Here is a 26,781-nt window from a genome sequence, read left to right as displayed (position 1 = left end):
ATTCTCTGTATGCTCCACTGGGGTTGCAATATAGTAAACACCCTCTCATTTCTCGAGCCACCTTATCTAGGAGGCCATCCCTACTATGTTTCACCCATGCAATTATAGTTTACCTGCCTTAACACACACACACGCGTGCGTCCAGAAATCAGCAGTTTCTCCATATGCTTGAATCCTTCTGTGCTCAGATGTATCCCATCTCTTGCATAAAGTTCTCTTATATCTTCAAATATACTTTGCACATCCTCATATTCCAGACTTCTCTTCCTACACATTATTGTTATCCTTTCATTCATTGTCACTGTTCTTCTTCTCTACCCTGCATTATCATACTCACCATCTTCTTTCTTTCTAACACATTTCTGCTACACTATCCCTAGGATCAATCTCAAATCTCTTGAGACATGATTCATGCTACCTCTCAGGTCATTCATTCTAACTATCACTATCAATTCCTATACCATTTCACCACACTTCATTGCTATCCCTAAACTCTCTCTCTCTCTCATTCCTCCCACAAAGCACTCTTCTGGCTTTCTATCCTGCATGCTCCAAATCATTGAATCTCCATACATGACACTCCAAACAGCTTCATTCGTTCTTCTCTCACTTGCTTCTCTGATCCTTTCTGCTTCCAATCTCTCCCTCTTTTTTCTCCCACTTTCCCTCCTTCCTCTCATCTCCCTATCCCTGGCTTCCACACTCCCTCAACTTTCTTCAATTTCCTCTTTTTCACTGTCTCTCCCATTCTCTCTCTTGCTGTATCACACTTACTCTCATTTTTCTCACACTAATTAACCTTCCTAGTCTTTTAATGTCTTCATTCACCTTCCTCAACTCAGTCTTCATGCAATCTCCTTTCTCAGCAGTTCTATTTCTCTCTCTCTCTCTCTCTCCAAATATCTTGCTTTCATCTGACATTTATTTGCACAGTTACAGCCATCCATCATAACAAAACCTCTCCCTCTCTCTCTCTCTCTGCTACTTTGTCCAAAGTCAAATCCATAGACAATTCTTTTGCACTCTCGTCATCCTTTAACATGCTTCTGTTATCTACAAGTCAGCACTCATCTGTTTCCAAAACACTATCTCTGCTGTTGCTGCTGCAGAAGCCTGAGATCATAACATTTAAGTCATCCATTGCCTACATTTAATGTACAAATACACATTCCTGTTTCTCACCTGTGATGCTTTTAACCCATTTTGTGTAGACTGATTGGAGATCTGGATTGCATTTCAGATGATCAAAGTTAGAGAGAATTATAACAAGTGTTGTAGATGTTAATTCACTTCAGAAAGATTTCAGCAAACTTTTAGCTCAGACAGATGAATAGTTTTAATATTTAAAAATAGAGATATACGGCTGTATACTGTTTTGGTGGAATAGTGTTTCAGGAAGTGGATGAGATTTGGGATCTGAGAGTGATGACGGACAGTGGACTAAAGGTCAGAGACACATTGCTGTTATGATAAAGGAATACATGGACAAGTAGGGATAACAAAGTAGTTGTGCTATTGTATAAAGCATTGTTCAGACCTCGTGTGAATGATTATGCTTATATTGGTTCATCTAGATTTCACTGTGGTGTGGAAATACTGGGAGAGTCCAGAAATTAAAGACCATGTAACATCAGGAATTCATAACTTACTTTAGTAGTACTACAAGCAAAATACTAAATTATAAATGGATGTATACTAACTGGCTTACATTTTGCTATATTTCAAACCAGCATCCTCACAGTAAAATAGCATCCTTTTATAATTTAGTTTTTGTTTGGGTTGTAATACTTTTAAAATAAGTTATGAATAACATCCAATGCCTAAGCTATCCTCAATCTTGTTGAGGACTCTGGAATGTTGGTTATGCAGAAAGGTTGAGGGAATGTAAATTGCAGAATTTGGTGAATAGGAAGAAAAGAGGTGATATGAAAGAGATATGTTTAAGTTGGTGAGGGAATTGTAAAAATAATTGACATTGAGAGGCGAAAAACAAAGGCCATCCATGAAAGTTGTGTAAAGGTGAAGAGTGTAAGGAAGTAGATTTTTTTTACATGGAGAGTGGTGGCTGAGTACAATTTATTACCAGAATGTGTTGTGAATGCAAGAAGCATAAATGAGTTCAAGGATTGATACAATCAACATGTTACCTGTCACGATGAATCTGTTGGCACCACAGAGGTTGCTGTAATAATAATAATAATAATAATAATAATAATTATTATTATTATTTATTATTATTAAGCCAGTATTTTGCTTTAGTCATTAATGTCTGTTTATTGGCATGAAAGGAAAGTATATGCACATGCTCAAAAAAGAAAAACAAACAGACTGAATAATAAATGGCATAATCCTACAATCCTAATTGTCACACTCTACAGGTCTAGTAAGGAAATCTCAATTCTTGAACTAACATAAATCATGTATTATTTATTATTATTACACATCCAGGGAGTTAAGGGTTCATTGAGAGAGGCCATACATCACCCATGCCAGCTGTCATACCATCTCTTAAACTCATTCACATTAGATGCACTTATTTGCTTCAACAGGCAAAGTGTTTCACTCGCTCACCATTCTGACAGAAAAATCTAACTCTTACCTCTGTCTTAACTGCACAGAACTTTCATGGATGCCCATTGTTCTCTCCCCACCTTCCATATTATTAAATATTTTATCAGTTGATATCTTATAACACCCTCTCAAAAGTTTATTGATCTCTATCATATCACTCCTCTTTCTGCTGTGCATCTGCAGTCCACATACTATCAATCTATCCTTGTAATCTACATTCTGCAATCCTAATTGTGGAATATAGGAATACAGGAGATCAAATTTGCACACATCATCCAGGTGCTGTCATATCAAGACCTTATAAAGAAGAAAAATATCTTCCATATCAACATTGCAGTTATCCTCTGCAATTGGATATCTCATCACTCCAAAATGCATGACTGGAATCTAGGAGAATGATGGTGATTAGTGGAGATTAGTAGTGGCCCTAGTACCTCAGTGTTTGGTACTAGGGCCACTACTCTTTAATTTGTATATCAGTGACACAGGGAAAGATTTAAGAGGGGATATTCAGTTGTTTGCTGATGATGCAAAACTGGGAGAGCAATATGTTAAAGATACCAAGAAATTTTAAACCTGGTTTTACTCCATTTTTCACAAGTAAGCAAACCGACAAAATTTCCCAAGTAAGCAAACCGACAAAATGTCAAGTTTGCGCCTGCAATTTATGCAAGACTAGCTGATCCTACAGGTAGTGCAAGACCAAGGCAACTCGTGGTAAAGGTGGAGCAAGATCTGATCACTAATCTTAATATTTACCCTTAATGCCAAAACACATCTCCAAGATGAGACCTCAATAAAGGTCGAAACCAGTCTGGGTAGTGGCCCCTTGCCTTTAATACAAAACATCATACATCCCCCTTCTTGGAGATGTGTTTTGGCATTAAGGGTAAATATTAAGATTAGTGATCAGAGCTTGCTCCACCTTTACCACGAGTTGCCTTGGTCTTGCACTACCTGTAGGATCAGCTAGTCTTGCATAAATTGCAGGCGCAAACTTGACATTTTGTCGATTTGCTTACTTGGGAAAAATGGAGTAAAACCAGGTTTAAAATTGCTTGGTATCTTTAACATAACTATACCCAAGTTAAAAATACTTTCTGGGAGAGCAATAGTTGATAAAGGTGGTGTAGATATCCTGCAGGATGATTTAAATAAATTAGCATTGTGGGCAAAGGATAATGATTGTCAGTTTAATGTTGCAAAATGTAAGGTTATGCACTTTGGGTTGAAAAGGTTGGATATGGTGTATCGCATTGATGGTATTAGATGGCAGGAAATTGATGAAGCTAGAGACTTGGGAATAATGATGGACAAAGAGTTGAAGTTAGAGGGCATATTGCAAAAGTTGGTAAAATAGCTCAAAGGATTACTTAGATGTTGAAAAACAAGTAAGTTAAGGCAAAGATTCAACCACATCTTGACTACTGTGCACAGATTTGGTCACCTGGGTTTCTTTGCGACCAGGAGATGGTAGAGAGGGTTCAGAGACGAGCAACCAAGATGCTGACAGGTCTGTGGAATACCCTGTACGAGGATAGGTTGAGGGTTAAAAAGTTTAATTGATAGGCAGAAAAGAGGGAACATGATATAAACTTTTAAGATATTAAAGGAGTTTTGTAAAATTGATGCAAGTGAAATTTTTCAATATATGACAAATAGAGAACTAGGGGCCATCCATGGAAGTTGTGTAAGAGTGTGATTAGTAGGGGTATACAGCCAGATTTTTTGCATGGAGAGTGGTGAGTGAGTGGAATGGATTGCCAGAATTGGTTGTGAGTTACCTGACAGTGAATGGGTTCAACAAGAGGTATGATAGAATTTGTGTGTGTAATGGTTAATTTGCGTCTCCCACAATGAGTCTCCAGACTCCATGGAGATGCTGTAAAATATTAATAATAATAATAATAATAATAACTTTACACTTACTAACATTGAATTGATAGCTGTTGTTTCCCCCACACTTCCAGCCTATTCAAATCACCCTATAAATGCTGTATATCAGGAGTATCGATCTTTGATTGCCCTGCCTATGTTCGCATCATGTTTGGATCAGTCGCTAGTGATGAAGAAATGTATCACCAAATAAATATGATGGGTGTAATTATCGAACATTGATTGGGTAGCTATAAAACTGTCTGAGAAGAATGAAACTGAATTTATTGAGCTGTTGCAAGACAACTTCCTCAAGTGACAGAAGGAACTCGTGGTGAAAGAGTGTTAGATCTGATTATAGTGTCAGAGGGCATTTCATTTAAAGACGTAACTATTCTGCTTCCAATTGGTGATAGTGATCATGCTTTACTCACTTTGAAAGTGACTAAGTTTATGAATGTTCCTTTCAGAAGAGGCTACATGCTGAACTACAAAGCAGGAAATTATGACCACTTGAAGGGTATGCTGGGTTTGGTACCATGGTATCAGTTATCGGATGGAAAGGATATCGACAGTGCATGGGAAGTGTTTAAAAAATACTTAAATGATGTAATATCATAATGTGTCCCTGGTGTTTGAAGAATAAATAGGGTAGGAGTGAAATGCATGTGTAATTTAATTAAGCAAGAGATTTGGAAGAAAAAGATGACGTGGAAGTAATATCACGTGCATAAGGATGATGTCAGTTATAATAATTATAAGCAGCAGGCCAGAGGAGTGACAGGTGTTATACAGAATGCTAAGTCTGAGTATGAAAAGAAACTGACTCTGCAAGTGAAAGGCAACTGAAAAAAATTCTATTGTTATGCTGCAAGTAAAAGAAAGAAAGAATTTGAAAGAATATAATTCATGCAGATGGTATGCAGGTGACTGATGCAGAAGTGATTCTCAACTAATTTATTTTATTTATTAGTATGGAGTTTCTTCCCTTTTTCTCCCTCATCCCAATAGGGACGAGTCAAGCCCCCTCATGGGGGGTTAAATATTTATGGCTGTAGATCCATGTGTGTTCACGGGGCCGATTTGCCTGCTTGCGGGATGAAAAATGCCAGATAAACTGGTGGAAAAAACCCTACTGCCCGTGCCCAAGACCGGCTAACTTGGCTATGGCTGAGGAAGATCCTCAAATTCCTCACGTCTTCGATGGGAATCGAACCTAGGACACTCCTTCCCAAGTCATATGGTTGCGAAGCGCATAGCCACTAGGCTAACCGTGCGGACTCTAATGAGTAGCCATTTTGTTAAAAGCTGTTAACCTGGTATATGCTACATTGAACTCACCACTACCACTTCACCATATGAGGAAACTCATGTAGTTGAGGAGGAAGTACTAGAGCTGTTGCACAACCTGAATATAATTCAGCAATAGGTACTGGTGGGATATCAGCATAGATGCTAAAAGAGTGTTCAGCTGTGAACTGGCTATTCCTTTAATTAGGCTATATAATTTTAATCTTAGAACAGGGAAGATTCCTTAGGAGTGGAAAGAATATATGGTAATCCCATTGCTGAAGGGTGGTGCAAAGACCAACATATCCAACTATCAACCAATCAGTATCTCAGGAGTGGTGGTGAAGATTTTGGAAAAATTGGTTTTTCACATTCAGAAATGGGTAGATAGAGAATCTCTATTTTCCAACGAACAATTATCTTCCTTTAGTAAACTCCAATGAGTTTACTAAAGGAAGATAATTTCCTTCATGGTTACATGAAGTGTGATCAAAATTCATTATACAAATTATGGAAACAACTACAGTATTCAAGTAAAAACTTCAGTTTAATACAAACCAAAATAATCACTTGATGTTTCAACCTTCACGTTAAGGTCATCCTTTGGATTATACACATATATACACAGAAACAAGCTATACTACAATCTACATGGTATGCTAAAGTTACATTAATTTGGTTAACTGCTAAAACTACTGACCTGACCTCTGGTGGAAAAAAAAACTTACTACATCAATGCTAGAGTCCTGTTATTATTATTATCCATTTGGTTACAAAAAATAAATTAAGCTAGAGGGCAACATGCTCTCATAATTACTCATATAAGTAATATAAATTAGAGCAAAACAGTATGGATGGTGGCCAATAAGTGCTGAAAATATTGCTTAGAGTCCTAAAGTCAGGGTTTGCTGGAAAATTTGAAAAACTTAAGTGGGATGAATATGTGCCATCCAAATTCTTAGGATTTTTATGCCACCATTATTGTTAAGATTAGGAGGGTGGATCAAAATTTCACAGGCTTCTTTAAATTTGCATTCATATTAGGTTTTTGTATGATGTAAAGAATAGGTACTTTTCCAATCAATTTGGTTAAGGGTGTGATCTGAGAGGCCTGCTTCACCAAAATTGTTAAATTTAATGTGTAGTTTGTGTTCTTTTTAATGGATAGGGATTGTACATCCCATTTCACCAATATAAGGTAAGTTATAGGTGCAATGGATGTGATATTCTCCAGCGTGAGTTTGGGAGAGGATTCTTAGAGAAGTTGAATACGTTTTTTTAAATTTTATAGGTGGTTTAAAAGTAGCATTAAGATTATAATGGTGTATAGCAGGTATGTGTATGCATGTAGTAGACAGTGAAAGATAGACTTCCTGAAGGAAGACATGTGACTAGTGTATCTGGGAAAGGAAGTGAGTTCTGATTTTCAATTTCAATAGTAAAATGTATGCACTCATGTTCAGATGATGACTTTAATGTGAAGGTCAAAACGTTGAGTGATTATTTTGGTTTCTATTAAACTGAAGTTTTTACTTTAACATGGTAGTTGTTTCCATAATTTGTATAATGAATTTTGATCACCATGTAACCATGAAAGAAAGGATTTTCATAATCCATGAACATGTTACTCACAAGCATAACAATTACTGTGGTAAGCTAAAGATACATGTTTCACTTTTGATCAATCAGCTGGCTTTTTTGAAGAGGTACAGAGACAGCAATCTTATTCCTAATTGCATCCAACTGAAAAAGAAATTTACTTCTGCCAAAGCACTTCTAATCTATGCACGTACAGAGAAAGCTGTTAGGGAACAAATTCAAACTGCCTGCAAAAAAGTTAGCAGTGATCCAAAATCAAGTTTTTAAATTTAGAATCTGAACTCTAGTTATTTGAATCCAGATATTTTGAATGTGCTTGAAATAATCACTGATAATTCTAATAACCATATTCTGGAAAGTAATAAAGAAAAACTTAAGGCTAAATTTCATATATTAAAACAACAGCAAAATTTGAATGCAAATCATACAAATCTAACCAATCAGGATATCTCTTCCCCAGCATGTTACTCTAGCACTGAAAAGCAAACAAGTGAGATGAGGAGAGACCAGCCACAATCAAGCAATAACTATGTGATCAACCTATCTAGCCAAACCCTAAATAAGTGAACTTTCACTACTTAATAAAGGCTTAAATTCCGCAATAGCATCTAGAACTGTTAATAAACTGGATGTAATTTATTATTATTTCTATCAGTGGTCCTAATAGGCATTTAAGCATCCACGACCTTTCAAGTATTCTTCGCAATCGTAACTTGAGGATGAGGTGGTTAGCTCTATAAATCCCGGTGTGTCCTGTGTCTGCAGATATATGTGTTCATGAGCCTGATTTGCCTGTTCTGGGGAATGAAAAACCCAAGTTTCCAGCTGAAAAAAACCCCATACCTCCATATGAGACCACTAACTCACCTTTCATCGAAAGAGACCAGATAAAGGTTCCTCGCATCACTGATGGGAATTGAACCCAAGTTTTTCTGACCAAAGGGCTTTGTCTATACTGACTGAGCTATGGAGGCTAAATTTATTATTATTATTATTATTATTTCATGACATCTCCAAGGAGTCCAAAGACTCATTGAGGGAGGGCATCTCTCTACAACTCTCCATCATCTACACCAATGCCATCTATGCTCACCACCACTAGTATTTTTTGTCTGTAAATTGCGTTTCCTAAAGGCCGATTTGTTGGTATGCGGGATGAAAAACCTGAATTTCTAGGAGAAAAAATCCTGCTACCTCTGTATGAGATCGGCTTACTTTCAGTTGAAAAATTCCATATAAAGATTCCCTCACCATATAGAAAGAGGCATTGTTTCTTCCAAATAATATAGCTGATAAAATTTGCTTAGAAACTACCACTGTTTTGAATAAAAAGAAAGCTATATGTAGTAATCTTAAATTAAGTAATTTAACAATTTGTTAAAAGCTAATCAGAATATAATTGTAACAAAAGCGGATAAAGGTAATGCCACAGTTAAACAGAACAACTTACATTTATCAAATGAATCAATTAGTCTCTGATAACAGCACTTATCAATTTGTGAACTATAATCCAACTAAATTACTTAATTCTGTCACTTCTTGGCCATCGGACAAGATTTAAAAAAATTGTCACCCCTTTACATCTGCTCTCCCAGAATATATGGTCTTCCCAAGGTGCTGATAATTGAAAGTATAAACAGCCATAATTATCACCTAGCCAAGAAATTAGCATCAACACTCAAGGAGGTCATTCCTCCCCCCCTCCTATATAAAGAACACACAACACTTCATAAACAAAATTAAAAACATAACACTCAACAAATATGATTTATTAGTCAGTTTTGACATTTCTGCCCTTTTCACAAATGTCCCAATCAGTGACACAATTCTTCTCTTACAGAACGAATTTCCACCTGATATTACAGCTCTCTTTGCCCACGTACTATGTTCCGGTTACTTCATGTGGCAAAATAAAATTTTACCTACAAAAAGAAGGTATGGCTATGGGCTCACCACTATCCAACCCCTAATTGCTAACTTTTATATGGTAACTTTTGAGCAACAGGCTCTAGATTCCTTTACTTTAAAACCTACAGTTTGGTTAGTCATGTTGACGATGTTTTCGTTATCTGGCCACACATACACGTCTTCCCTCAGAAAGTCTATCTTTCACTGTCTACCACAAGCCTACACAAACCGATCAATATATACATATGAACTCTTATCACCACCCTTCACAAAAAACTTAGTCATTAACACCTCAAAAACAGAGCTATAACAATTTTCTCTAATGAACCAGCTCTTAAACAAGAATTACAAATTATTAGCAATACATTTATAAATAGTGACTATAGCAGAAAAATACTATCGATAAAGGTCTTCATAAAACTTCATCAAAAAATTACATAGCATATCACTGTGTAAAAGGAAAGTATTCTCTTAAATATTATTTCTTTAAAATTTCCAGAAATATTTAAGAGAATTCTCTTAATTTTCTTAATCTGTTCCATCCAAAAATTCGATTCAGATTAGAATTATATTGCAAGTAAACTACTTTTTCTTGATGTTGTTATCACAAAAAAATTAATTAATTAAATAAAATAAAAATAGAAGTCTGCATTTTACTGGACATTTCCTGTAAGTTAACCTCCACTAGATGCAACCTTTATGCTTCATCTCTTCACCCATCCCTTCCAAAAATTAGGCATAATTAGCCCCACCACACTATCCAGAGGATGCTATTTTCTGAAACTCCTCAGTAAAGAGACTGTTTCCATGCCATACATTGGAAATCTTTCCATAAGAATCACTGACCTACTCTAGAGGTATAATATCAAGATAATTTGCAAATTTAATTCAAACTATCTGCAGCCTCCTTAGATCTGTAGATGAGAGGAATCTTTCTATAAACATCCAGGAGTTTATAGAATCCCACTATAAGTCCTTGGACTCCCTGGATGTGTCACGTAATAATAATAATAATTATTATTATTATTAAAAGTTTATTTTTCACTTGGTTAGACTATAATAAATTTAGTTTAATCCTTTATCCAAGTGTGAGCAAACAAAGTTTGCACCTGAAAATATCTTCAGGACTGAGGTAAGGTAGTACAACACCGGGCAACTCGGAGCAAAGGTGGACCAAGCTAACATCACTCCTATCTCAGTATCTCCCATAATGCAAAACACATCTCCTTGCGAATATGTATAATGTTATGCATTAAGGAAAGGAGCACTACCCAGACTGGTTTCGATACCTTTATTGAGGTCTCGTCAGTGGGAGCCAGGCCCAGAAGTGGAGATACCAAGGCAGAAGCAATGGAGAGGTCATCTTTACCTATAGGAGTTGCCAAAAGCTGTGCCACCTTATTATTAAATTACTCTGGATTTAGAGAAAGATGTTGAAAGTTTGTTTTTCACTTAGTTAGACTATAATAAATTTAGTTTAATCCTTTATCCAAGTGTGAGCAAACAAAGTTTGCGCCTGAAAATATCTTCAGGAAAATATCTAAAAATATCTTCGTCCTGAAGATATTTTTAGGCGCAAACTTTGTTTGCTCACACTTGGATAAAGGATTAAACTAAATTTATTATTATTATTATTATTATTCCATGTTCTTGTGGTCTACCCTACATAGGTCATTTGAAATAAGAAAAAAAAGGAACAATCAGTTGGAATACAGCCACCTTGTCCCATCTGGAGGACAACTTCCTTTGGGATACAGCCACCTTGTCCCATCTAGAGGACAACTTCCTTTCAAGTCAAATCCAGGAATCTGCTGCAATCATTCACTCAAATGGCACCCCAACAGAAACTAGTGTCATCTTGGTTTCCAGGTGTCATCTTAAATGACACCTGGAAACCATTAATCTGTTCTCTCAGCATACTAGAATACAACTCAAACAATCATATCCAGAATATCCAAAGAGACAGCTGATGTACAACACACATCACTGATGCCTCATTTTGATTTTATTATTATTATTATTATGTGACATCTCCAGGGAGTCCAAAGACTCATCGAGGGAGTGTGTGCCAACAGCATTGAACGATTGATCCCCTTCCAACTACTAACCATCCGTGCGGTTAGCCTAGTGGCTATGCGCTTCGCAACCATATGCCTGGGGAAGGAGTGTCTTAGGTGCAATTCCTGTCGCCAACGTGAGGAGCTTAAGGATTTTCCTCAGCCATAGCCAAGTTAGCAGGTCTTGGACATGGACAGCATGGGATTTTTCATCCCGCAAGCAGGCAAACCGGCCCCGTGAACACACGTGGGGCTCGTGGGGGCTCAACTCGCCCCAATAGGGACAGGGGGAGAAAAGGGAGGAAACTCCATATGAATAAATAAAACTACTAACCATGCTCAAACTTGCTTAACTTTTTTGCTGAGCCATTAGTAGCAGAGGCTCTACCAATTGACCAACCTTTGCTAGGCTCTCAGTTTTGTTTCAGTTTTTTTTAGTTCTGATCACCACTTGAAGAAGCCACTGGTCCTGGTGCACTAAACTAGTTGAAATTGGCATTCATCAACTTTCTCAAAATGCATCTTTAGTGAAAATCTAATCTTTAAAAGAACCTGTGACATAACTATAAACAACATCAACTTTATGTTAATTTATTTTTAATGGTATTGATGAGAACGCAGACTGATAAAAAAATAATTGCTACTTATTAATACCAGCAAATATCTACTTATTTGCTGGTATTATATCCATCTTCAGAGCCAATAACAGTTTGTCACAGTATGCAAAACAACAACATTCTGATAACTAATAATTAAGGAATTGCCAGCGTACACTAGAAATATAAATTAAAAATATCTTTAATAAATACTTTCTGATATTTTGGCAACGTCACGTTGCCATCTTCTTGGGAACTTAAAATAAAGAAACAGGCAGGAGAGCAAATATCAGAATCTCAGAACACAAGGACTACATCCTATTTCACCAGTTCAGCCACTCTGGGCTTGCAGACCATGCTCTGGATACCCGCCACAGAATAAGGTGGAAGAAAGCCACAGTAATACACCGCAGCAAGTTCAAATATGAAAGACTATTCATGGAATCAGCCTCAGCCCTTAGGAACATGCCAAACCTCAAAAAATTTGGGTGCATAAGACTGCCCCAAATTTGGGAAACATATATCAGAAGAATTTCAGCCCAAAGGCCAATAATTACCAATATAGACTGCCAGGGGGGGGGGCACCATCAGGACTTTAGGAAAACAGTAGCTTCCTCACTTCGTTTCTCATTTGCTGTTATGTAGCGCTTGCGTGCACCTGTTCTTTATTTTAAGTTCCCAAGAAGATGGCAACATGACGTTGCCGAAATATCAGGAAGTATTCATTAAAGTTGTTTTTAATTTATATTTCTAGTGTACGCTGTCAATTCCTTAATTATTAGTTATCATGTTTAACCAGCATATAAGCCTTTCAACAAGAATTTATTAAAGTATTCATTAAAGTTGTTTTTAATTTATATTTCTAGTGTACGCTGTCAATTCCTTAATTATTAGTTATCATGTTTAACCAGCATATAAGCCTTTCAACAAGAATGACAACATTCTGGTACAATGGGAAATATCAGTATAAGTTTTTTTATCAGTCTGTGTTCTCATCAATACTGTTAAAAATAAATTAACATGTATGGCAAACACATATGCCTTTCCATTTTGAACATTAACTTTAGTTAATTACTGTGGTTATTGTGTAATTTGTTGTTTATAGTTATACCACAGGTACCTTTAAAAATTAGACTTATTATCCTTCATGGGGAAGAATTCACTAAACTAACAGACAAGTTACGAAAATTATCAGTTTTACAAGATAAGGTTTGTGCTCGAATTGCCTTTTTCAAAAAATGTTGCGATACGAAAGTTATTCCTGTGTTTGCTAGATTTGGAGAGATTATTCAGTTACCTGGAACTCACACAATTTATATTTGTGCAAGTTTTACCTTGATACAGAACCAACTTTGAGCAACTAAAAAAGATTTAGCATCTAATATTCAGTCTATTTTAGATCTTGAAAGGATTTCAATTACTCTGGACGACTTACTGGATATTGTTCTACGTGTTCTAAACAGTCTTCAGCCCACTCTTATGGAAGACATTCCTACACAATGATGCAAAAACATGAATCATTATACCATAAGCAAAAATTTATTTCTGACAATACTCCCACTAATAAATGGGTTGTGAATATTTTTGGAGCCTCTAGTGTCTGATGCTGAGACTAGTGTGTTGGCTAAACGCCATGATTTTGCTTTGGTACCTAAATCCATTCCGTAGTTTGATTTTTTGCATAACATTGAACACAATCTGTCAGGACTTTCAAGCAAAGATGCTAATAAACTACACTTTGAAGTTGCTGCTTTACTCTTTAAAGGCAAATTACCTCCATGTAATTTATCTAGTACTGACATCTGAGCAGTGTTTTCATTAAGACAAAAGAATCATATCTATTTCAAAAGTGGATAAAACAAAAGCTGTATGGTAATGGATAAGGCCGACAAGGAAGATAGACTGCCTTTTACAGGATACCTCCACCTATCAAGAAATTAGTTATAGCCCTACAAAAGCACAAATTAAACAATTAAATAAGTTTCTTGATGAAGTTGTTAGCCAGGATCAAAATACTTTGGGTAAGTTACATACCCATTTTGGAAGGACTCTTTGTTTATATGGTCTCCCAAAAGAAGGTTGTCCAATAAAACCCATCATGATTTATATTGATGCTCCCACCTATAGAATTGCTAAATTTCTTTCATGTTTATTAACCACCCATATTGGATAATCCAAATTATTCATCAAGAATTCCACGTATTTTCTCGAAAAAATCAAGAGTATTCAAATATACATATACAAGAGATTGATTTGTTAGTCAGCTTTGACATTGTTTCCCTTTTTACCAACATTACGTTATCTGACACTATTAGTTTACTATATGATATGATAAATTCCCTCTTGATGTTGCGAAAATTTTTTAATTTGTTATACAATCAAGATATTTCAGCTGGAAAAACAAAATCTATAGACAGGTTGAAGGTACTGTACTGCATGGGTAGCTCTCTGTCTCCACCTTTGGCAAACTATTTTTTGAACCATCTGGAAGATACCTTGTTCTCATCCATTCATATCCAATCCTCTCTTTGGTTTCATTATATCGATGATATTTTTGCTGTTTGGACGCATTCTGAAAATGAGCTTACCACTTTTCTACAATGGATCAATAGCCTTAACATCGATGCATTCAACTCACCGTGAAAAAAAGAAAATGCTGGTAGTTTACCATTCTTGGACATCCTTCTTACTTACACAGCCTCTGGTATTTTGTCAACCAGTGTTTATCGAAATTTACTGCTAGATACATAAGTTCTTTAATTAGTAGAGCACATGATGTATGCTCCTCTCCCTCAAGCTTACAACAAGAACTTCTCATTATCAAAACTTTAAGGGAATTAAATGGTTACGACTCTCATCAAATCCAGCAGATTACTATTTAACTTGTATATTAATGATATTGGCGAAGATTTGGATGGAGATATTCTGTTGTTTGCAGATGATGCAAACAAACTAACAGATAAGCTTAGGCATTGATAGTTATTCATGACTTATTTTTCACGGTATTAACAACACCACAAACACTTTTATCAACAAAGATGTTTTATTAACGCTAATATTTCGCTGATTTTGCCAAAAATTTGGGAGACGGTTATCCTAAGAAAAACTCCTGGATAACTGCTCTTTTTTTTTTTCGTTAGAGGGCGCCAAAAATAGGACTTTAGATCTTTTGTCTTTTGCAATTATATTGTTTCACTCACTCACTGTCGCGTTTACATGTGTGTTGTACTCTGATGATGCTGAGTTGAAAATCAGCGAAATATTAGCGTTAATAAAACATCTTTGTTGATAAAAGTGTTTGTGGTGTTGTTAATACCGTGAAAAATAAGTCACGAACAGATGATGCAAAGTTGGGACGAACCATAAAGAGTAGTGAAGATGTTGTGGCCTTGCAAGAAGACTTGACTAAATTGAGTGAGTGGGCAAGAAAATGGGGATGTGAGTTCAATGTTGCAAAATGTAAGGTTTTAAAATTTGGAAAACAAAGATGGGATGCAGAATTTATGCTTGGTGAGAATATATTGTTGGAGGTAGAGGAAATAAGAGATCTAGGGGTGATAGTGGATAAGGATCTAAAATTTAGGGGACACATCGCCAAAATTGTGAAGACAACACATAGGCTTCTGGGAATGATGCGGAGAACACTAAAATGTAGAAGTAGGGAGATTCTTGTTCTGTTGTATAAGACTTTGATTAGGCCACACATGGACTATTGTGACCAGATTTGGTCACCGGGTTTTCAGAAGGATGAGGAGAGGTTAGAAAGGGTCCAAAGGCGACTGACTAAGGCAGTTTCTGACCTCTGGAATATTGAGTATGAGGAAAGATTGAGAAGATGTAATTTGCAGAGTTTGGTGGAGAGGAGGAAGAGGGGAGATATGATAGAGACTTACAAGTTGGTAAGGGGTTGTTATAAGATCAATGGTGGAGAAGTTCTACAGAGAATAGCGGGAGATCGGCGGAGAACCAGAGGTCATCCCTGGAAACTGTATAAAGAGGGTGTGAGTAGGGGAGTGAGAGGCAGGTTTTTTTCGTGCAGAGTTGTGAATGATTGGAATGCCTTGCCTGAGAGTGTGGTGTCTGCAAGGAGTTTGAGTGTGTTTAAGGCTCGGTATGATGAGATGTATGTGTGATAAAAGGACCTCCCAGATGAGTCTTTGACTCCATGAGGTCTTGGGGTAATAATAATAATAATAACTGACTTCTATTTTCCAACACTTAAGGATTCTTCAACAGACTGCAGGGTCTGTTGATGAATCCTTGAAATCTGTTATATTTCTGGTATCTCTGAACCTATTGCTAGAATTTTGAAGAAGTATCATCTTATTCCCACATATTTTCCTATCAACAAAATTTCTCATCTGTTATTATCTGCAAAAGACAAACTGTCACCTCTATCATTAGCTAGTGTTTACCAGATACCTTGTGAATGTAATTTGACATACTTTGGACAGACAGGTCATTCTGTGGGGGGGGGGGACACCTCAAACGTCTTCATCCCAACATATCCAGTGGGATGAAGCTCATCTTTTCCATAGAAGCAGTTTTAAATATGAACACATTTTCAAAGAAAGTTGTGAAGCCCTTTTGAATTGGCATGATCGTCTCTCTTTTCCAAAAGTTTCGGAGATTCTCATTTTATGTAAACATCAAAAAGAATTTTAGTATTATTTATTAATGTTAATTTTGATTTTTAGCTCACAACAACCGTTTTTAATTGGTAAGCCAATTGTTGTATATACCTATACAACATATTGAGTATTGTTATCTTTTTCTCTAATTTTTAGATTTCAGATGTAAATGAAATTGGCAGTGGTGCACTTCCTGAGGATGCATCAGAACCAACATTAGAAAAATAAGTAATTTAAGTGATTTCTTTCCTTGAACTTATATGTTCTATATTAATCCCAGAAAAGCATTTTTTTTTGTTGTATATTTTCGAATTATAATTTAAGAGATTTCTTTCCTTGAACCTTTATTAATCCCAGAAAAGCATTTTTTTTTGTTGTATATTTTCGAATTATAATTTAAGAGATTTCTTTCCTTGAACCTTTATTAATCACAGAAAAGCTTTTTTTTTGTATATTTTTAAATTATATATTAAGTAATGAAATTATTTTTCAATGTTGTCATCATTCCTGAATCCAATGTATTTTCAAAATGCAAACATTTAGCAAACAGCAGTAATTTTCACTAGATTTATTCTAGAATTTTTACTCAAGCTTTTCACAAATGAGTTATCAATCTTCAAAACAGACTTGTGATAATGGAATTGTCAAATGTTTCTGCAGTAATATAAACGCTAATCTAGAGACATTTCACATTAATATTATGGATGGCAAGCTTATATTAAAAAAAAATGGTATAGCAAGATGGAAAAAATAACTTCTTAATAAATCTTTGAAATTTGAAAACAGGTAGACAAAATAACAAGTTTGAATCCTCCAAGAAACTATTTGACCTATATTATTTGCAGGTATTATTCCTTTACCATTGGTTGTGTAGGTGCTTTCCTTTAAATAAATATTTATTTTCATTGCTCTTGAGAATTTGGGGAAAAAAAATGTTCACAGAGAACATTTGTATATCAAAGTGGCAACCATTCTGTTACATTTCTTTGTATAGTGATCATTATTAAGCTTAAATTAAAAAATGCAGTGCATGAGAAAAAAATGTAATCAACCTCTACTATATATATATACGATCAGGGCTGTACTTATGCACAGGTGCATGAGGTTCTAGCTGGGAGCCCAAAAAATTATGCCAAATTTAAGGGCCCAAACAATGAGGGAGGAGCCCTGGAGCACTCTAGCACCTCAGGCCCACCTGCCTCAGGAAAAGTGTAAGTACAGTCTTGGATATGATGGAATAAAGCAAAATCCAGACTGATTTTTGTGGTGGATTAATACATACAAGAAATGACAACTGTTTATTCAAATATCTCACTATCCACAGAGCAAATCATGAACAGTATATTAGACAATTCAGAGGTGATTCACTAGCAAAAGGTGTGTTAAAGGTGTACTCTAGATGTTATTTAACATTGGCTGCAAATATGTAAATTTGGCTCAAGTATGATTAACCACAAGCACAGGGAATTTGATAGATGCCAGGGTAGGCCAAAGGGGTAAATCTGTTGCCTCTGCAGAAACTAGAGAGGAGGTAGGTTTATTAAGTTCATTTAAGATTATTGTTTAATGTGAAATAACATTTGTTGTTTTGGTGAATTTAATTTAGATTCTGACTTCATACTTGTTCATGCATCATGGTTTGATATTTTAGTTTCATGTTTTGCAAATTCATCACATCTGTTTTTACATGGTTAATCATAGATATGCACTTCCTTTTTTTCCTGTGTCACACAGATATTTTATTGTTTATATATAGGGCAATGTGGCACACATTATGCAAATTTTTAATCCTCACAAATCATAAAACTTCCAAATATTGCTTTTTTTAGTATTTATTTATTGAGAGAGAAGCTATTCAAAACACTGCAGTTATATGGTATCAGTGGGGCATTATATCAAGCAGCACTTACTCTTTATTTGAGTTGTAAGTCAGCAGTTAGAACTGAAGGAAGTTCGGAAGATGGTTTAATGTTAAATCTGGTGTCAGACAAGGATGTACATTATCCCCTCTGTTATTCATTATCTATATGGGATCACATTATGAAGGAAAGTGGTATTAAACCTCATATCAAAATTGGAGATGTTAATCTCAGCCCTTTGCTTTATTCAGATGATGTTATACTCTTAAATAAATCCGCTACAAGTCTGCAAGATTCCCCTGGCTAAATTGAATAACTGTTGTAATAGATCTGAAGGTCAGCAATAACAAGACAATGAAAATAGGCAGAAGTATTCAAAATATCAATTGCATTGTGAATGGAGAACCTATAGAACAAGTAAAACATCTCAGCTACTTAGGCATGATTTTTAGTGAAGATGGCAAATTAAATATGGAAATAGACAACAGAATCAACAAAGCTGGTATGGTAGGAAGTCAACTGAATAAATTTATATGGAATAAAAGAGAAATTAGTCAAAACACTAAATTAGCTGTATGCAAGATAGTGTTCAAACCAATTTTAACTTATGGATCTGAGAGCTGATTTGAAGTAAAACACTTGACCAAAGACTGGAGATCACAAATATGAGAGCCATGAGAAAGATTAGGGGCGTGAATACATGGCATCAATGTCAATATCATATTAAAAACGAGGAAATTAGGAAAGAACGTGACATTATTAACATTATTTAATATTATTGTTAGCATCCAGGAATATATTAGCAGAGCTAATCTCAGATGGTATGGTCACTTAAACAGAATGGGAGAGGAAAGATAAGCAAAACAAGTGTTCTCCGCCAGGTTGGCAGGAAAAAGACCCAGAGGAAGACCAAGATATAGATGGATTGATATGGTAAAAAGTGCCTTAGAAGATAGAAATATAAGATCTGACGATGTTGGAGTCTTGACAGGTAACGGATTGATTTGGAGAAAAAACTGTAGATAGGAAGTTAGTACAGGGGGGGGGGATATTGAATTCATGCATCAGCAAATTAGTGCAATGAGTGCAGGTTTATGATTATTATGGGGGATTTTAATTATGGTGATATCAATTGGAAGGAGGAAATATCACGTAGCAAAAAGGAAATGGAGTTCATACATGTACGAGATAATTACTTGAAACAGCACATAACTGAAGGGACACGTGGTATGAGAGTGTTGGACCTGGTTATTGGTTCAGAGGTTATATGCATAAGTAAGGTGTCCTCGTTACCTCCAATTGGTGAAAGCGATCATGTGGCATTGACTTGGGAGGTTGCAAAATCTGTGGATTTTTCTGTTAAAAAGGGGTATATATGGAACTACAGGTTAGGCAATTATAACAAGCTTCGGAGTGAGCTTGCAGCCATCCTATGGCAGAACATATTGCAGGGGACAGATGTTAGCAGTGCATGGGATAAAATCAGTGGGTATCTGAGGAAAGCAATATCAGATTGTGTCCCCATGGTCAGGAAGTCAAACAAGGCAGGCGTTAGATGGATGAGCAGTAGTATCAAGCTTGATCTGCAAAAAAAGAAAATGTTATGGAGAATTTACTCAGTACACCCATGAGCAGTAAGGCTCAAGCTAAGAAGATTACCAGCATAGTAAGAAAAGTTAAATCAGATTATGAGAAGACCTTAGCCAAAGAGATCAAGGGTAATCCCAAAGAGTTCTTCCGCTATGCGGCAAGTAAAAGGAAGAATGACTTTGGAAGGATAACTTTAGTGGGTGCTGATGGTATTGAGGTGACAAAATCAGATGTAATAGTCGAGTTACTGAGTGATCACTTTTCAAAAGTCTATCACCCAAGTGAGAATATCTCTTTATCTGTAGCAATAACTAATGTGAGAATTGAAGTTAAGAAATCAGAGGTATTTCATATATTGCAAAATTTAAATGCAAACACTGCTGTTGGCTTAGATGGAAGGAATATCAGCTCGGGTGTTGCATGAATGTACAAATGAATTGTCAATCCCTCTTGGATATTTAATTTAAATTTGAACTCTGGTATGGTCCCTAGTTAGTGGAAGTTAGGCAAAGTGGTTCCTTTGCATAAGGGTGGCTCTAAAACTGCGGTAGTTAATTACAGACCAATCACCATCTTCAGTGGTAAAAGTATTGGAAAAGTTGGTTAAAGACAAAATTCAAGAATGGGTGGAACAGGATATGATACTCTATAGAGGCCAACATGGTTTTGCTAAAGGTAGATCCTGCCTTAGCAATCTATTAACTTTTCATAACAGAATGACATCTGAGTTGGACAAAGGAACTGGCTACACAGTGTTACTTCTGGATTTTGCTAAGGCTTTTGACAGGATACCCCATGGAACAGTTATGCAAATTGGAGCAGATGGGAATGGATACTAAATTCGTGATATGGATAGGAGAATGGCTCAGGGAAAGATACCAGAAGGTGGTGTATGGAGGAGCTGAGTCCAGGATGAGGCAGGTGACCAGTGGTGTGCCTCAGGGCTCTGTGGTTGGGCCATTGTTGTTTAATTTGTATATAAATGATATAGGAAATGGCTTAAAGGGAGATATTCAGTTGTTTGCTGATGATGCAAAGTTGGGTAGCGCAATAAAAAATCAAGCTGATGTTGAAAGTTTGCAGGATGATTTAAACAAGCTGGTAGAATGGACAAAAGATAATGGATGTCAGTTCAATGTGGAAAAGTGTAAAGTCATGCATTTTGGGATTAAAAGATTACCAGCTGTGTACTACATTGATGGAACAGTACTCCAAGAGATTGATGAGGCTAGGGACTTAGGGGTGTTGGTAGATAGGGAGATGAAGTTCAGAGAACACATTGCTAAGGTGTCCAAGATTGCACATAGGATTACTTGGTTGTTGAGGAACACACTGACATCCAGAGATAAAGAGGTTATTATTCCCCTTTATAAAGCGTTGATACTTCCACATTTGGATTACTGCGCTCAGGTCTGATCACCTGGATTCCTTGGAGATGAGGAGGCTGTGGAGAGGGTTCAGAGAAGAGTGACTAAATTGGTGAGTGATGTAAAAAATGCTTCCTGCATTGATAGATTGAGAGCTTGTGGATTGCAGAGGTTGGTTGATAGGCAGAGAAGAGAGGATATGATAGAAACATTTAAATTACTGAAAGGTTTTTATAGGATTGATGCAAACAGTTCGACTAATTTTAAAAAAATTGCCGTTATTTCCTTTCATATAATTTATCAGGTGATCTGCAAAAAACTAAATTTTCGCTACCAAGGAATTTTATGATTTCAATCAAACGTTCTAAAACACTCGTCCAATGTTTCTTTTCCATTTCATACATGCTTTGAGTCTAGCAATCAATAGTTTGGTTTTTTAATTTTTTAATCAAGTTCCTTCCATTTTAAGAAATTTTTCATGTGAGTTAAACTAGTCTCATGTCTATGCAAAGTTGTACTTACATTTCTTCAATCGTTATAACCTTCTACAAGACTACTTGATTCAGTAGGTGCAAAAAGTTTGCAACAAAAGCAAAAAACAGAATTTAAACTTTTGGAATAAATGAGCCATGTTCTTGGCACGAGCTGCCCGTTTCCCATTGTTCTATTATAATATGTGTTGCCAAATTTAAGACCATATGTATCTCTGGGATATATTATATTTTTCTTTTGAAAAATTGGTCTTCTAAATTTACAGAATAACCATGTGTTAGTTTCGTGGTCAACTACAACTAAATCTTCTCCTAACTGTTTTTCACTTAAATCATGCGTCTTGTTATCTTGTTCAATAGTTGCAATAGTACTTTCATGCAAACTGGATGATGTGGTTCATCATTCAGTTTGCATGAAAACACAGTTCGTCAACTGTGATTTCTGATGTTTGTAAGAGAATGAAAATTCTCTTACAAACATCGAGTTGGTTACAATATGCATCAGAATATTTTAATATTTTAACAAATTTATTAAGAGCCCCAGTTTGTTTCTTAATATCTGCTTCTTTCGCAGCATGGCACTTACGATTTTGTGCACCAGATAACTTTTTTTTTTAAATTTTTGTTTGATTCCATTTCTATTTTATACCCACAAGAAATTATTACACGACACAGAGACGAAATAATAGTCCACACTGCGTTACTGTCAGTAGCCTACTGAGATGCATATATGATTGATTTACCTAGCAACAAATGTTTTGTACAAAAATTCGTTTCTGCACATGTTCACCGTTTCACTTTAGATAGACTGCAGTAGACACAACATTCTGCAGGCAAGCGTCTGCTCTCGCTGCAAAATTGTAAACAGCCGGCTGATCAAAGAGGTGGCAATATACAATTTTTTAAAATTTTTAATTGGTGTATCCAGCCTTATTTATTTTAATATTGATCATTCTAAGAATTTTTTGTTTTTATGATAAAAATTTTGTTCCTTAAAAATGAACCGTGCCTCGGCAGAGGCGGCCGCCCTATTCTTACCAACTTTTCTAACATCTTTACCATCACTCCAGAGAAACTGACGGTCAGGGCAAAAAGTGACATCACTTTTTCACTTTTTGCCCTGCCACCCTTTTTTGTGGGATCTTTCTTGAGCTAAGACTCAAATAAGGCAACCAGATTAAGGGCTTTATACCAGTTAACCTGAATCTGTTTAGCACACATGCTGATAACTATCTGTGCCTATTGCCGATATTGTGTGCAGGTGTGAAAATCGATCACACCTGCACAGAATAGTCCAATTGAGGTCTTATCAAGCCTTGTAAACAGGCAAAATGACATACCTATCTGTACATATCATAGTTCATTTCATCATTGCAATTATCTTTTGAGTTGTACATAGCCCCCTGAACTTGCATTTTCCTATCTACCAGCACTCCATGATCCCTAGCCTGATCAGTTTCTTATAGCATAATCCCACTAATATGACATTGGATATCTAATCACACTAAAGTGCATGACTTTACATTTAGTGACATCCATTTTCCCGTGCCCATAATTCTGCAAGCAATGCATTTCTGATTACCCTACCTATCTTTACATCATCAGCGAATAGCTGTATGTCACCTGTCAAATCCTTCTCAATGTCATTAACGTACAGATTGAATAACAGTGGATCAAGGAATGATCTTTGTGGTTACCTTAAATCTTGCAAACTCACATCCACCATATACCACTTTTTGTTATGTCAGTCAGCCATCCTCTTATCCATGCTAATAGTTTATAATCCAATTCCATATTCTCTGATTTATGCAACAGTCTTCCATGCTGTGTTCTGTCAAAAAGCCTTACCAAAATCGAAAAGTATCATGGTGTATCCATTCCCCTTGTCTAGCTGAATGGTAACATTATTATAGAATGTGAGCAAGTTGCTAAAATATGACCTTCCCTTAGTAAACCCATGCTATTCGTTGCAAAGTAGTGATTCTCTCGGCCAACCCATTTCTGAATGCGAGCCCTAACTTTCCCAAAATCTCCACCACTCCTGAAATACTAATTGGTCGATAGTTGGATATGTCGGTACCACCCTTGTGCAATGGGATTACCATACATTCTTTCCACTGCTGTGGAATCTTCCCTGTTCCGAGACTCAAATTATATAGCCTAATTAAACGAATAGCCAGTTCAGCTGAACACTCTTTTAGCACCTGTGCTGATATCCCATCAGTCCTTATTGCTGAATTCTTATTCAGTTTTTGTAACTTCCTCCTCATCCACCAGAGTTTCTTCATCCACTGAAGAGGTAGCAGTGAGCTCAATGTTGCATACACCAGGCTGATAGCTTTTAGCAAAATAGGCACTCATTAGTTGAACAACTTCTTTTACATCCGGTAACCCTCACACCATCCGCATTCAGTAGAGTTATTCTTTCATATTCATTCTTTCTTTTACTTGCAGCATACTGATAAAATTCTTTGGGGTTATCTTTAGCTCACAGAGCCTGTTTCCTTTCATACTCAGCCCATACACCATTTGTGACTCTTCTGGCCTGTTCCTTATAATTTTCATAATGGACATCATCCTTATGCACATGGTATTCCTTCCACATTCATTCTTTTCTTACGAATCTCTTGCTTAATAAGATTACACGTCAGTTTGACTCTCACCCTATTTATTCTTCGAACTCTCAGGACACATTCTGACATTGCATCATTTAAGTATTTTTAATATGCTTCCCATGCACTGTTGATATTCTTCCCATCCAGCAACCGATACCATTGTGCTAAACCTCAGTTGGTCATAATTTCCTGCTTTGTAGTTCAGCATGTAACCTTTTCCGAATGGGACATTCATAAACTTAGCCACATCCCAAATGAGTACTGCATGATCACTCTCACCAACCAGAGAATAATAATAATAATATATATTATATAATATTATATAATATATAATATTATAATATTATTATTATAATATTATAATATTATTATTATAATATTATAATATTATTATAATATTATATTATAACATTATAATATAACGTTATAATCATATTAACATTATATTATAATGTTATAATGATTATAACATTATAATAAGTTTTAGAGTAGCTGCACTGCATAATTCAGAAGGTATAGTCAAGAAGTTGAATACCAAATGATTGGAATATAACTCTCAGTAATACTCATCTATAAAAAAAATTGAAATAACATTAAGTGTAGCATCATTTTCTATCCTAAAGAGTATTACAACAATAGAGACCTATTGTTGTAATACTCTTTACTAACTAGTATAATTTGAATTAACCTTTGATAATTGTCAAAATGGTGATATCACTTGTGGTTCTATTAATTAAAAGTTTTGAAAAGCTTGTTTTTTTCTATCTGAATGTTTATTAATATGATTAAACATTTACAGCATAAACTTCACTAAGATTGTACTCTGTTTAAAAAATTCCTATTGAAGAACCAGTAGGTCATTCAGAATATAAACTGTCATTAGCAGTATTTCTTAAGTAACTGAACTATTGACTCTCACTGTAGCAGACTTGTAGGGAACACAAAAATAGTTGTGTAACAATAGACAGTTTGCTATAGTGAAATTTTTTTTTAGTATAGTATCATAACCTAGGGAGCTTTGGTTGGAACGTTTTGACAGTTTGTTATAGCAGTGAAGATAGGTAAAGTTGACTTTCACTATAGTGAGAGTCGACTGTACCTATCTTTCAACAAATTTGTCTATTGTTTTAATGTATTTCTAGCAAAAGAGGCTATTTTTTTTATTTGTCATATATTACAATATAAAAATATGCATATTTGTTACAGTTTAATAAATTCATAATCCATTACCTATCTGGAACAGCAGCGCAAATTCACAAATAATTAAGAATACAGAGATGTGTTTAAAGCTATATCAACAAACTAATTTTTGTAATCACCTGATTAGAAAATAAGACAATTAGTTTCAATCAAGTTTCCTATCTAAACTTTTTTTTTTAAATGTAACTGACAGTGTTCACCAAAGATCTTAAATTTAATAAAATAATGACTAATAAACAGTGATTTGATTTCATAACTGAAATGTATTAATGTACATTGAATACGTTTTATAAAAGCTATGCATACATTTACATATTTTTATTAATCAACTGTCAATGAAATTTCATGAAATATATACATTCAAACTAAGCAGCAATATAAACCATTCAGATCTATATTATTTATAACACTAACAGAGAAAAGTAAAGAAATAAGGCAATTAAGATATAATTTGAAAGTTTTATGCATTCATTTTCTCATTTTGCTTAAAGTACTCTGATAAATATAAAAGGATTACAAAAACTATAATACTCTTTACAAAAATGTCTATATTCTCTTGATTTCTATAAGAACTTCATTTACCTTGAATTATTAAAACATTGTTATGAGGGGAAAAAAAAAAAAAACTATATTTGCATGCGATTTTCTCACTTGCACAATTTCATAATCTGGGAAAACAATTTCAAATTCCACCCCACCACATACAAATAATATATGTATATGTTTTATTTATTTATTATTTTGTTTATTACTACAAAAAGTTTAATTTGGGATTAAGACACCTTTAAAAATGCAGTTTTTTTAATGTGATATTGGGAAAAAATATCACATTGTATATTGAATATTTGCATAATATGATATTTGTATCATATTGTAAAAAAGAAAAAACCACTGAATAGTGAACTGCAATGATGAATGTAAGTCTTATAAAAAAAAAACAGTGAGGTGATTTGTACCACAAAACATCACTGAGCTAAATAGAAAGTGACATACCTAACAATTAAATATAAACTATTGTAGTTAAATCAATCAATTTGAAATTTTAAACTGAGAAAATGTGAAAGCAGTAAGTTTTTTAATATCTGAGTTCACCAGTTCAAACAGATTCATCCAACCTAGAGATCAAAAAGAA

The 26,781-nt window shown here is 35.3% G+C and overlaps 1 protein-coding gene across 4 annotated transcripts in view; it reads left to right on the top strand.

Moving 5' to 3' along the window:
• LOC150105947 (uncharacterized) overlaps positions 1 to 26,781 on the top strand; it is a 261,696-nt gene that overhangs the window by 223,599 nt on the left and 11,316 nt on the right. Inside the window, exons 12-13 of one of the 4 annotated variants that reach the window (XR_016548463.1) lie at positions 16,684 to 22,193; positions 22,243 to 25,956. The exons of 1 other annotated variant lie outside the window; for it this stretch is intronic. Coding sequence is in view for 2 of the 3 variants with exons in the window: in XM_090394428.1 (XP_090250554.1) it covers positions 16,684 to 16,755 (72 nt within the window). In the remaining variant the exon portion in view is untranslated. Of the gene's footprint in view, positions 1 to 16,683; positions 25,957 to 26,781 lie in introns of those variants that run through there. 2 more of the 4 variants (XM_090394428.1, XM_090394429.1) reach the window with 2 other exon arrangements.

The sequence above is a fragment of the Typopeltis vanoorti genome, chromosome 6 (genome assembly GCF_054136105.1).
Source record: "Typopeltis vanoorti isolate ZY-2024b chromosome 6, IOZ_Tvanoo_1.0, whole genome shotgun sequence".
Lineage (NCBI taxonomy): Eukaryota > Metazoa > Arthropoda > Arachnida > Uropygi > Thelyphonidae > Typopeltis > Typopeltis vanoorti.
Note: the sequence above shows the minus strand (reverse complement) of the source record. Positions and strands in the feature narration are given on the sequence as shown.